This window comes from Mustelus asterias, chromosome 3 (genome assembly GCF_964213995.1).
Source record: "Mustelus asterias chromosome 3, sMusAst1.hap1.1, whole genome shotgun sequence".
NCBI classification, from domain to species: Eukaryota; Metazoa; Chordata; class Chondrichthyes; order Carcharhiniformes; family Triakidae; genus Mustelus; species Mustelus asterias.
The window spans coordinates 32983400-32997376 of NC_135803.1; the positions used below are offsets into that span (position 1 = coordinate 32983400).

Genomic DNA, 13977 nt, shown 5'->3' on the forward strand with positions numbered 1-13977 from the left:
CCTGGGTCCCTGACGCTGTGAGGCAGCAGAGATAACCATTGTACCACCGTGTCACCCCTAAAAGATTTAAAACATTGAGTCATTTGTTATAAGATATAGATGACAGAGCAATGTAATATGATTAGAATTATGAAAAATGGGATAGGTACAGATTGTTCCATGAGCTTTGAGGTAAAGAATGAGAGACCACAGATTCAAGATTAAATGTAAAAAAGTAGAACAGAGAGCAGGGATCCTCTTCACTCAAAGGTTGTCTTGTCTAAAATCTCATTTATATTACCTAAAATAACACAGAAACAGGATGTTCCACTCAACCATTTCTGGTATTTATGCTCCACATGAGCCAGCCACCATCCTTCTTCATCTAACTCGACCAGAATAACCCATGTTTCCTCCTATGCTTATCTAGGATCGCCACCACCACTACACCCCTGCCTTTACATGAACCTACAGGGCCAAATTTTCCTCTGGGCTCGGGAAAACCTGGTTTACACACCCAATCCAAGCGTGTCTTCACATGCCAGTTTTGTCTTTTCACTCCAGGGTCTGGTTTGCAGTGCAGTTTGAAAGCCATGATGCAGTGCGTGAGGAGTGTAGGTGCGAAGGTGGGCTAGCTAGAAGGCCCGTCTCAGTTCTCCAACACAGTACCCCAGCTCCCAAAAATGTTTTAAGGTCCCCTAAATATCACCATTCATCTACCTGCCGCCCCCCCAACCTCCATGTCAGCCTGAGCCCCCTCAGATCGCTTATGCCCCCTCTATGCCCAGGTGTATTAGCCCCTCAGGCCCCCATGTATTAGCCACATAAATGGTAGCAAGTTCTACATTCTCTCAATTTCCTGGGTAAAGAAGTTTCTTCTGAATTTCCTATTTGATTTCTTGGTAATTATCTTATATTGATAATTAATAACCTCTATTTTTGCTCTTTCCCAAAAATGGAAACACCTTATCTTACTCTTATCAAAAACTTTCATAATTTTAAAGATATAATTATGTCAAGCAAAAGATATGACTCAGCCTGTTCTACTTATCCTGATAGGTATAACCTTACATTTCTGCTATTACCCATGTATATCCTTTTTGCGCTCTCTCCAGTGCTTCTAAATCCTTTTCATAATTGAGTGGCCTTAATTGTACCCAGTACGCATATCACTCTCCCCTTTGTGTTGTCTCCTGTAATGTATGCTGTGCACTCCCCACCCCCCAAAACCATCTTCCCCAACCTGTAGCGGGCAGGGTTCTGGGGTGTGGCACAGCATAATGGGGTGGGAAAATGCAGGGTAGAGAGCCCATCCCTTTCCTGACTCATTCCACCCCCCCCCCCCCAATTAAGTTTGCAGTTGGCTAGGTCAAGAATGGCCTTTCTGTTCAAAGGCACTTTACAGCATCTCTCTCTCTGTGACCTCAGCAATCCCACCTCATTTACCTGTATTTCAGGGTTCTAATGACTAACCTCAGCCTCAGGCCTAATGCAATACTGGCAGTGTCACTTCCTGTGACACTCCTCATACTAGAGAGCTGCAGGCCTTTGATATGTCGGAAGCTCTCTGCCTTGCAGGGGACATTTTGCCCTGCAGGAGCTGGATTTTTCAATGGTAGACAGTAGGCTGTGCAATTAGGATTTAATTCCAACAAGGTTCCTGGGAATGGCCACAGTGCAGTTGCCACCAGTTCTCCAGCCGATGAATAGACCCAGCACCTTGGGTGTTAAATTCCACCCCTTGTATAACTTGAGTGTGATGCAACATCATTGCTTATGAGAAGGATTATAATTTATCTTCTCATTTCTCTGCACAATGAGTTCTCAAACTCAGCTATGGCACCAAGGGCCATTTAGTATGAAGACTTTAGGAGAATGCAGAGGTTCTGGGTTATGTCTTCTGATTCACTGCTATGCATCTGCTAATGGATGATTCGAGTGCATCACGTGGGACTGGCATGAGAGGGAAAACCTGAAAGAGAAGACAATATATCTTCATCAGTTGTTTTTATACATTTGAGATTTGTACCTGCATTATAGTTAGCTTTGCATTCCATTATTTGTTTCAATATATTCCACACACCATACATTATTATGTATAATGATTTTACTCTGATACCTTTCATGCAACAGTTTTGCAATCAAGCTAGATCCAAAATGGCAGACAAACAGTCAGAGCTTAGTTGTATTATTTTTGCTATTATGGAATCAAACTGTATAGTGAGCATGTCACTACACAGATAAATGTTTCTTGTTCTTAAAATATGCAATGTAAAAAGCTGATACTTTATTCAAAACACTTCAGACTGGTTCTAATTTACTAAAACATGTTCATCTGTAGGGTTTCTGGGTACTTTCTGTACAGCACTTTTTGCATCGTATGCTATTCAAGGGAAGCCCGTTGTTCAGTGGGGACGTAGAATGATGGAAGTGATGCCCATTGCAGAACAGCACTGTGAAAGGAAGATGAAGCACTTTTCAGGTAGGATTTTCAGCTTACCGATCTATTTCTTAAATAAGACTTTTTTTATTATTCAGACAATATTTATTTTTAAACCCCGATGAGTATAATGCAAAACTTTTGTCAAAGTAAATATCAGTTGTGAAAACATTTGCATTAGAGAATGTTCGGATCACTAAAACATTTCTGTTTCAAATGTTGCAACATTTATCGTACTTTTCTTGTGGAGCATAAGGAAAGGATTTTGCACTTAATGCACATTTATCTAGTAACAATAGTTCCAAAAATAATTTAATTAGAATTACAGTATTGGGTCTGCCATGGATATTACCTTGAGATTCAGCAGTACTGTTTGTGTCATTAAGTGATCTCTACATTGTGTGACCAAGAGTATACCCACATTGCCCATCACAAAATATACCATAATCCAATGGATGAAGGATGCAGGTTGAGGACATAATAATAAGACTCCTTTGCGATCTGAATTGGATGTCATGTCTTCCTGATGCGTACGTCTTCAATTGATCAGTAGGCAGACTGATAATAGCTTAGTAAGATGAAATCTGCCATAATTAACTTTCACTATTTTACAGCAAATGTGCTAAGTAACTTTCGACCAAATCTTAGCTATTCTGCTAACTTAATCTCTGTCCAAGTGAATAAGCAAAATCATATAAAATGCATCTTGCTTACCCCCTTTCTAAGGAAATTCCAGTTTTCCAAGACAGCTTTTCAACTTGAGTGTGGCCAGCCATCCAAGCCAAAGTTGACCTCTTTCCTTAATGTGTGAGTCTTTGTTCTCTTCTATCCTGGCTGGCAGAAAGTGGGGGGCTTGCCCAGCCCTGTCTGGTGTTTTCCAGACTATAAGAAGTCTCACAACCCCAGGCTAAAGTCCAACAGGTTTATTTGGTAACAAATACCATAAGCTTTCGGAGCGCTGCTCCTTCGTCAAATGGAGTGGAAATGTGCTCTCAAACAGTGCACAGAGACACAAAATCAAGTTACAGAATACTAATTAGAATGCGAATCCCTACAACCAGCCAGATCTTAAAGGTACAGACAATGTGGGTGGAGGGAGCATTAAACACAGATTAAAGAGATGTGTATTGTCTCCAGACAGAACAGCTAGTGAGATTCTGCAAGTCCAGGAGGCAAGCTGTGGGGGTTACTGATAATGTGACATAAATCCAACATCCCGGTTTAGGCCGTCCTCAAGTGTGCGGAACTTGGCTATCAGTTTCTGCTCAGCGACTCTGCGCTGTCGTGTGTCGTGAAGGCCGCCTTGGAGAACACTTACCTGAAGATCCAAGGCTGAATGCCCGTGACTGCTGAAGTGCTCCCCCACAGGAAGAGAACAGTCTTGCCTGGCATCTCCACATCATGTTTTCCAGACTAGCAGCTGATCAAACCTACTATTGAATATGATTGATCAGAAGAGCAGCTCGGCAAGCAGAATTTAGACACACACACACACACTAATCAGGTGTTTATCAGTGCAAACTATTTCCTGCTTTTCTCAGAATAAACAGGACAAGTGGGACAAAGTAGGGGAAGTTTTAAGCCTTGCTGCTCTGCAGAAATCAAGTAGGTAAAATCACCTGTATGGTTCACTCACTGACGTCTCATATCAATTTTGCAGCTTCTTCCAATCTTAACTGTTTTCCAGGCAAGAGGCAGAGCTTGCTAATATTGGCAGGGTTCTCCTTTCAATCTGCAGATTTGGCCCTGAGGGGCTTGTGGGTTTTTTTGTACTGAATTGGCAGGCTTGGTTGAATGTCTCATCTGAAATATAGCACTCCTTCGTTATCCCATGGCAATATCGCCCTGATTGCATGTTCCACTTTCAGAAGTGGAACATGAATCCATGACTTTCTGAGTGCAACCAATGAACCAAAGCTGGTACTAATCCAAAATCCCAATACATGATATATTGGGGAATCAGCTGCCTTGGAGGCCATCTCTCCTGGTAATTATAATGTAATAATTATAGAATATGACATTGCTAATTCAGCTCTCGAACGTACACAACCCAAGTTTGGGTGCTAACATGACATGAAAGGTGTTCCTTTATAAGTAAATACTTTTACTGGCTATCCCCATAAGAGCTATGCCAGATAGGCAACAGAATGTGTATCTGCTTATTGCATCAAGCATCAGACCATCCCAGGTCAGGCATGTCATAAATAAGATACAAGGTAAAAAAAAACTTGTACCTTTCCTCAAAAATCTGTCATTTTCACAACCTTTGAGCAGCAGTGTAGCACTCCGATTTCTTTCTGCTAATGTTAGTATCTTAATGTAAAACACCAGCAATGTAATAAAAGCAAATTACTGCGGATGCTGGAATCTGAAACCAAAAGAGAAAATGCTGGAAAATCTCAGCAGGTCTGGCAGCATCTGTAAGGAGAGAAAAGAGCTGACGTTTCGAGTCCAAATGACCCTTTGTCAAAGCTAAAAGGCATAGAAAGTGGGAGATATTTATACTGCAGGGTGAGGGAATGAAAGATGAGTCATAGTCACAGAAACCAGGGGGAAAGGCTGCTAATGGCAGTCCATAGAGAGAATAAAGGGTGTGAATGGCCAAACGGCAGAGAAGCTGAAATCAGAGGGTAAACTGTGACAGATGAAGATGTGGGGGGATGGGCGAGAGAGAGGTAAAATTTAGAAAAAGGGGGAGAGGGGAAGCAAAGGGGGAGAAAAGGTAAGGAAAGGGGGGATAAAGTAGGAGGAAAGAGTGGGGGAGGGAAGAAAAAATGAAGAAAGACAATAAAGAAATAAAAGGTAGAGAACAGTAAAAAATTAAATGAAATGAAAACAAAAGGGTCAAGGTGAGGTAGAGCTAATCATCTGAAGTTGTTGAATTCGATGTTGAGACCGGGAGGATGTAATGTGCCTAGCCGGAAGATGAGATGCTGTTCCTTCAGTTTGCGTTGAGCTTCACTGGAACATTGCAGCAGGCCAAGGACAGACATGTGGGCATGGGAGCAGGATCATGTGTTAAAATGGTAAGCAACGGGAAGGTCAGAGTCCTGCAATATAATGCCACATTAAGTTGCTTTGCTTGCATTGAGACATTCAGTTAGGACTTTTTGTATTTATTGAACAAGATTTGAATTCCAATCAGAGATGGTTGAGTCAGCAAAGCAGCCAGCCCCTTCCTCAATGCCGAAGGTTGAAAATAAAGTGTAGTCACGGCATAATGCAATATAATTCATTGGATACAACTTGTATCTTGTAGCAGCTTTTTTTCTGAAAATCCATCAGAATGACTTTGACAGGAGCAACATTGGACAATGAGCAGGAATTATGAGATGCTAAAGGAAAGGACCAAGAGAGAATTTCAGGCGCCTTTTGAAGAAGAGAAAAAGATAATAGTTAAGAACCCCACTGATGTTCCCTGCGGGAGTGTCTCAAAACCTTGAACTATAACTTGAATCATTGGTTCTTAGTGGTGTATATTTGTTTGGAATGTTGTGGGGAACAACGTGTAGCCCAGTGAGAATCCAGTCACATCTTTGTGTAAATAATCAGTAGAATATTTATTCAAGTGAAGAAAAGAAAAACACACAACAAAGACTAATATATACTTTGACACTTAAGTATAATAATAACTAAACACATCATTTTATCTGAAATTACATCTTGTTCCCAAAATATACTCACGTTCTCTGAACTCACTAAGACATCCCTTTTCCCAAACAACATTCACTTTAGTAATGCTGAGTCAAATCAAGTTCATAGTTACCACACAATGCAGCTTAGATTACCAAGTCTGGGACATATCTTTTCCCAGCTTCAGTGAAGGTACAAAACTGCGTCTTTTAGAGGAGAATATCTGCAATATGCAGTGGCTCTAAATCTTCTCTGGAACAGGCCTCCGTGGCTCTGATTATAGATGGAGCTGGCCCCTCTGAAGATTTTGGCCTGTCTGACTGTTAGATGGAAAACTAGCCTCCTCCCCCAATGAGGGTCCCAGTAGTTATACTGTTCCTCCCCATGGATTCAGCTGTCTATCTCTCAAATTCCTGGCCTTTAGAAGCTATCAATTTTGTATATCCCCACTGGTTTCTGGTAAATAATGTTTCTGATATGGCAATTCACACCTCAGTTTCTCTAGATGCCTGCTAATCCTGTTACTAGGCAAATTGCATGTCAATATTCTTCCAAGATGCCTGCTGTTACTTGTATGATATTTTTGTTTTCATCTCAAATCCACTGTTCACCTCATTAACTTGCAAATAAGTTCATAAGATAATGGAGCACAGTTAGGCCATTCGGCCCATCAAGTCTGCGCCACCATTCAATCATGGCTGATATGCTCCACATTCCCATTTTCCTGCCTTCTCCCCATAACCCTTCAACCCATTACCAAATTCCAAATTGGTTTTGGAGAGAGAAATGCAGAGAATGGTGGCTACAGGCAGGAGGAGAGAGAGGCCAAATGGAGGGTATTGCAAGATATAGACCTCAAGATTTCAGTAAACATAGAAACTAGAAGCAGGTGTAGGCCATTCGGCCCTTCGGGCCTGCTCCCCCATTCGTTTTGATCATGGCTGATTATTGAATTCAATATCCTGATCCCTCCCCCCTTCTGCCCCCATATCCCAGGAGACTTTCCCATTCTTACCATAGCCCACTCTTACCATCAGCCATTGGTGTGTTTGGAAGGATTATCCAGGTTGACACTCAACCTGTTTGGCCACGTTATGAATGCACGTTCCTTGGCGATCAGGTCCTGGGCCTGGTTCAGGTTCAGGCCCTTGAACCCAGAGCCTTTGGCTCAGATCAAGGGTGGAGCGAGACCATGGTAGGATAATACTGATAAAAGTATCAGCAATACCTGTGTTTTCAGGTTTAAATTTTTACAGAATATCTATTCCTGTTAGGTGCAGATTTAAAGGCTACACCTTTTGTGAGTTATTTCATTTACACAATTTTATATTTGCTCATATTCACAGATTATCGTGAAAACTGGTTTTCTTTTGAAACCAAATGGCAATTTTACCTTCAGCTGAGGGGAATTCAGAAGGATGGCTGTGATAATCCGATGTTTCCTCAAATCTATGATATTGAAGAACAAAACAAGGTACTATCTGATTAAAAATGGCCTGAATGCCTGGTAATTTGAGGAATAAAGATTTTGTTCATTTCTAATCAGTATTTCTATCTCTTTATCTCTCATTTCTCCTAATCATTATATCATCAGTTCAAGTACCTGCAAACTTTAACATTCGAAGTTGAAATGACTGAAATGATTGCTAACATTTTAAATGCAGCATACTCCACAATGTCTTGTGGTGCAGTAGGTAGCGTCCCTGCCTCTGAGCCAGAGACTTTTAGTTCGAGTCTCACCCCAGGACCTGATGGCCAAGAAAGGTGCATTCATAATGCGGCCAACTTGGTTGAGTGTCAAGCTGCAAAATCCTTCCAACACACCAATGGCTGGTGGTAAGAGAGGGAGAGACTCCTGGTCAGCCACACTTGATGTGGAGTGGTGCCCCTCAAGCTATAAGCCACTGGCGACAGACTAGCAGACCTGTTCTAGGAATTAGCTATGGAAACAGACAAAAGTCTGCCTCAGTGCACCACCATCTGTGGGAAGGGAAGTGGAATGGGATACTCTACACTAATGAAAACAAGTAAAGATATCTGATCTGTTATAAAGGATGCACTCATTATACATTTTTTCTTCATACTGTTTAAATTTTGTTGGAAATAGATTTAATTTGTAATGTTGTGAAATAGAATAGGAAATTTAATTTTGAAATGATAAATATTCATATTGATAATACATCAGACTGTTAGTGGACTGTAAGGATACAGGCATAATGTACAGAGCTATTGGGGATGATCTTATCAGAATTAGGCAAAATGTCAGACTTAGTGAGAAAAACTGGTATGTCACTCACCAGTCGCACAGAAAAAAAATGAGTGGGTATGGTTTACACCGTCACTCTGATGGGGGGGAGGGGGGATCTTAGAGCCAGCAACAGGCTCCACTGAGACCAGGGCACCTTGATCAGAATTATAAATAAACTCTCTCCCCCATTATCCTCCCCACCGTGGAGGTTTTGTGGGCTCTTCCTCCCCCCTCTCCCAGCCACCCACACAATCATCGCCGGCCTTTTCCCCAACTCCCATCCCCACCCCAACACACACAAAAATTATCAACATCAGTCCCCACTCCTCAAAAAACCATCACCGGCATTTTTCCCATCTGGCCAAACCTATTGAAAACCTCGCCAATGTGACGTCACAGCAGCGAGGTAGGAATATATTAGTAAGGGGGGGAAATCATGTGGCGAGAGAACCCATTAATAATACTTAAACTCATTAAAATGTATTAAAATCAAGTTCATGCCCATTGTGAGCGTGAACTTGATTATGTCGCCAGCGAGGGGTGGTAAAAATCGGAAATCACCAATCTCGCCAGTGAGATTCAGGATTTCTGCTTTTCAGTGGATTTTGTGCCCTTGCTGGTGATCCCATGCACAGAGAGAGTGGGCTCAAGATCTTGTCCATTATCAACGACTGTAAGGATAACATGAAACTGACTCAAATGATTCTGTGGGAAACAAACTTCTATTTGAAATGCATCAGTGCTGAAAATGCTATTTTATAGCCTCCAAAAAGCTCCCTGTGTAATTACCCTTCTTTTTCATGTTGCAATAAACTCAGTGGGCAGAATTTTCCCCCCAAAATTCTAAATGTCACAAAAGTCTGAAAACCGGAGTGTTTCACTTTTTTTCAGCGAGCTACCTCGCGCAATTTTCCCACGCTCTGTCAATTTTTTTGTCAGTTGGAAGTTTCACGCCAGTGTGGGGTGGGGAGCCTAAGCTCACTGGGAAGTTAGCTGGCTGCAGACTGCTAGGCATGCACCCTGATCTCCCATATACTGCGTACACATGTACACAGTGTATGGGAGATCTGTCAACCCCTCCCCCACCCCCCCCCCCAGAACCGGACATCCCCATCGCCAACGCCGCCCCCCCCCCCCCTCCAATCGACGGCCCCACCACCAGCCCCCACCTCCCCGGTGCCCAGTGGGCACTGCCAACGAGGCTGATTACACTGGCAATAATGGCCTGGGAGGATTGCAAACCGCCCAACAGCCGGGCACAATCCGTATATTTAGAATCTGCACAAAAATTAGTCACAGCAATAGACCTGGTATAGGTATCGGTTTGAGAGTAGGGATGGGCAATAAATGCTGGCCTTGACAATGACGACCATACCTTTAAACATATAAGTGGACAGAAGAACTGCAGTCATTTGCCCTGGAACAGGAAGCAGCCACTACGATACAGTAAATCACAGCTTTGTCAAAAATAATCTGCATGTTACTGATTACCTCCCTTTAGGAAAATGAACACTGCCATTGATAACCTCCAGTCAAGGTATCTCCTATCTTAAAGAAAAGATGCCAAAAGCACTTTAATTAGAAGATTAGTTTGGGACGCACTGATTGAAATGCACATAATTATCTCTGAATAGAGCTAAATGACTACTTGTTATATCAAGTGTCCAATTCTGATTGCGGAGATGAAGTGTAGGATGATACTGGCAATGGAATTTTAATCCTATGAATTATTGTTACAATAAATTATTTCACATCCTTTTTATGGATCAACCCCTGGTCGCGCACTTCTTGAACCTAAATCTACTTGTTCAGAGCTGAGGCATTACTGAACATACCGCAGACTTCTTAAGTGGCTAGTTAAGTCTGGGTGTATTGTTGTATTGAATAGTTTTCTCACACATCACAGTTGGAATATGCTTCACATTGTCACAAGAGCACCAGACCTTAAATAGTAGCAAGATTATGGACAAATGATTTGACATCATCTAACTTGCCTCTTTAAGAATCACAATCATTTATGGTGTGTCGGTGACCCCCTTTATAGAACACAAATGGTTTCTATCAGTAGTGGTTTACAGATAACAGGCATTGCTGAGGGAAGTACGAGACTTGTACTTGTGTCAGCTTCCAAGAAACATCACCTGCTTAAAACAAACTTTCTGGTGAAGGTCCAAAAATGTAAAACTAGAATAAATGACTTGGAACAAAAGGTTTTTATAAGAAATAAAATCAACAACATGCATTTATGAAGTGACTTTAATATAGAAAACAACGTAAGGCATTTTATTGGGGCTGGGGAAGAAATAAAAAATAAAGGGAATGATTTCAAAGTGCTAAATGGGAATAAAGGGTAGATGTGTGAGACAAGGAAATACTTTTGAAGGTTATCACTAGCCAGTGGAAAGGTACCTGTAGATGGATTGTAGGTCAACTTTGTAGCCACAGTAGAAAAGGTCATTGTCTGAAACAGGCAACTCCAGATCCATTAGTCTTATTTGGATCCCATTTAAAATAACAGAACTAAGATGTAAATGTGATGACTTGTATAACAAAGAAAATCAAGTTACAATTATATAGCACCTTTCACAACATCAGAAAATCCCCAAGTGCCAATTAAGTACTTATCAAGTATAGTTAGAGTTGTAACTTACAGCACAGCAGCCAATTTATACACAGCAAGGTTGCCCAAGCAGCAATTAACTAATGATCATGTAATCCATGGTGCTTGAAGGATAAATATTGGTCAGGACATCAGGGTAAACTCCCCTGCAATTTGAATAGTGCTATAGGATTTTTCCATCCATCTGAAAGGACAAAAAGGACCACCGTTTAATGTCTCAACTAGAACCTGACAGCACCAACAGTGCCGCACACTCTCACTGCCAAATCTGGAGTGAGACATGAAGCCAGAACTTCAGAGATGAGAGAGCTACTACTGACATCAAGACTGACACCTTTAGTAACATAGTGAAGAATAGTCAACAGGGATCTATTAGGGGAAGATCCTCTTGACTCCTGTATGTACTTCAATAAACCCTGCAAATTGTAATAATTAGACTTCCTCATGACAAATGACAACGTACCACATGAAAAGCTATTAGTTAAGTTCAAAGCTGTGGGTATTTAGTATAATTCTTAGTTGTGGATAAAGAACAAGTGATTCCAGGGTGCTTCAGTAGGGAAAATTATGAGATGCCGTAGGCATTGATATTTGGGACCACATTCATCTCCAGTTTACATTAGTGCCTTGAATCCAGAAATCCAAATAATTGACCAAGTTTTCAGATGATACCAAATTAGAATGACAGCGATAAGAGGAGGAAAATCAGAAATTAAAAATGAGTTGGACAAAATGGTTAAGCCAGCAGAACAACGGCAGTTTAACTTTAGTACCTGCAAACATAAAGTGGAGTGAGATGGAAAAATGGGCAAAAATGGTATTAAAATTGCTAAGGATGAAGTTGAAAGAGCTCTAAGAGACTTAGATATCAGTAGCACTGAGTGTTTTTCAGTGTCCAAAATGGCGTCCGCAGTATGAGCATCCATTGTTGGGGCATAATACACTGGACGCCATACCAATGAAGGCATTAATGTGCATGCTGAATAGCTGCTGGAAGTATGGAAAGTAGGCTGATCATGATGGTGTCATTTTGGAGCTTTATGCTCCAGCTAACACTCTATCTTAATCGCATACAGAAAAATATGCATTCAGGGTGTTAGCTAGAATTGGTTCCTTCGCCAGTGGTGACTGACTCAGCTCACTGGAATTGCAGCAAGTACAAACACTAGTCTGAGGATGAGAAATGTGAGTCTGAAACTAGAGTCTTAAATAAAGGCAATTACAAGGGTACAGTGGCAGGGTTGGTTAAAGTGGAATAGGAAAATAGGTTGAAGTTAACACAACAGAGAAGCAGTGGCAGGTATTTAAGGAGATATTTCATAACACTCAAAAAGATATTCCTTGGAGCAGAATAGACTAAGAGAAGGATACACCTTCTGTGGTTAACTGTGGATGTTATGGATGGTATCAAATCAAAAGAAAAGTCATACATGGTTGCAAATATTAGTGCTAACCCAGAAAATTGAGAAAGCTTTAGAAACCAGCAAAGAATGACCAAAGCAATAAGAGGGAGAAATTTTGAGTATGAGAGAAAACTAGCAAGCAACATAAAAACAGACAGTAAAGGCTTCGAGAAGTATATATAAATAATAATTGTAGCTAAAGTGGACATTGTTGTCCTAGAGGATGAGACTGGGGAATTAAGAATTAGAATAAAATACTGGACAAGAGACACCCTTTAAAATGGGAACTTAAATGTAAGTTCATGGCCGTAATTCTCTGCGCTCGCCCGCGGCTGGGATTCTCCAGTTCCCCTGCAGTGAATGAAGATTTGGCTGAGTGCCAAATTCTTCGTTCTCACCAGCAGCAGTGGTGGGGCAAATGAGACCCGAGAATTCTGGCCCATGTCTGAGTTTCACCACCAATAACTTTTCCCAAAAAGTAAACAGGGTGTTGTCATTAACTTGAAAATAATTTTGTTTTTGCCTTTTGCTTTGTGAATATTTTTGTTTACACCAAGACAAGCAGCTTAGTGACCTTGAAAGTGTCAGATAGCTGAATTAAGAGAGAGTGATGTAAGTTTCATTAATCACTCTCCAGCAACCATCCCTTTTATGTGCCTTGCATTGCCAGAGTCCACCGCTCCTCTAAATTGTTCTGCTCAGTGGTCATTGCTATTCAATATTTAAATTGAAGTAATTCCATAAAATTAAAACAATATTTCGAGTAATATTTTTTTCTCCCTAAAGTAAAAATTTCCTTTACGAAATAAAGCACAATTAGGGGCTTCCGATGGGTCAGTGGGCAACACATTGGATTGAGTCTCTAGCATCTCCCCGAAGCCACCTTGGGGTGATGCCATTAGCTTGCGTTGCTGGGACATTGAAGAGAAATATGAGACAGGATTCCAACTTTCTGTCTGAAAGCAGACATATGGGCATCTGGCAAGGACAGGACAGTACTTAATTGTGTTGCCAAATACCTTGCACGCATTTATTCTCTGGGATCACACATTAAGAATAGTCCCACTGGTAACAAGTAATTTAGCAGAAATTGTGGTCTTCAGAAACAAAGGGAAAAGAACTGAACAGAAAAGAAACACATCAATTTAAAACGCAACTTGGAGATGGTATTGTGCATCCTAAATAGGGTTTGAATGAGCATATGGGGATTGAATCTTTTGATTTGTTTGCATAATTTCATTCAAAACAGATGGGATTGTTCTCAGGAAACCTGAAGTATTCAGGCACTTTTGTGCAGCTGTTTCTCAATCTACATTTCTCTTGTTCATTTCAAAGATAATCAAAATTTGCCCCCTCCCAACCATTGTTTCTGATAACAAATGTCAAAATTACATGTTCTAGCACATAATCTAATCTGATACTTCAGTGCAGTACTAAAGGGAATAACACCCTTCAGATGAAATGCTAAACCTGCCTTATTTTCCTGAGGTTTTGTGGCAGGGAATGGTACTGTTCCTGCCTTGAAGCAGAAGCTCCACTGCAGGACTTGATGGCCAAGGAAGATACATTCGTTTGGTCCATGCTGGCGTGGACCAGATTGGTGCCATCAGCAGAGGGTCTGATCCCCGTTCTAGCTGGGGTAAATTTGGGACCT

At 41.2% G+C, this 13977-nt stretch overlaps 1 protein-coding gene across 2 annotated transcripts in view; it reads left to right on the plus strand.

The window, feature by feature from the left end:
- Positions 1 to 13977, plus strand: part of LOC144488999 (uncharacterized) — a 33389-nt gene that overhangs the window by 9419 nt on the left and 9993 nt on the right. For both annotated transcript variants that reach the window (XM_078206953.1, XM_078206958.1), the window contains exons 4-5: positions 2321 to 2461; positions 7399 to 7526. In XM_078206953.1, the coding sequence (XP_078063079.1) occupies positions 2321 to 2461; positions 7399 to 7526 (269 nt within the window). The remainder of the gene's footprint in view (positions 1 to 2320; positions 2462 to 7398; positions 7527 to 13977) is intronic.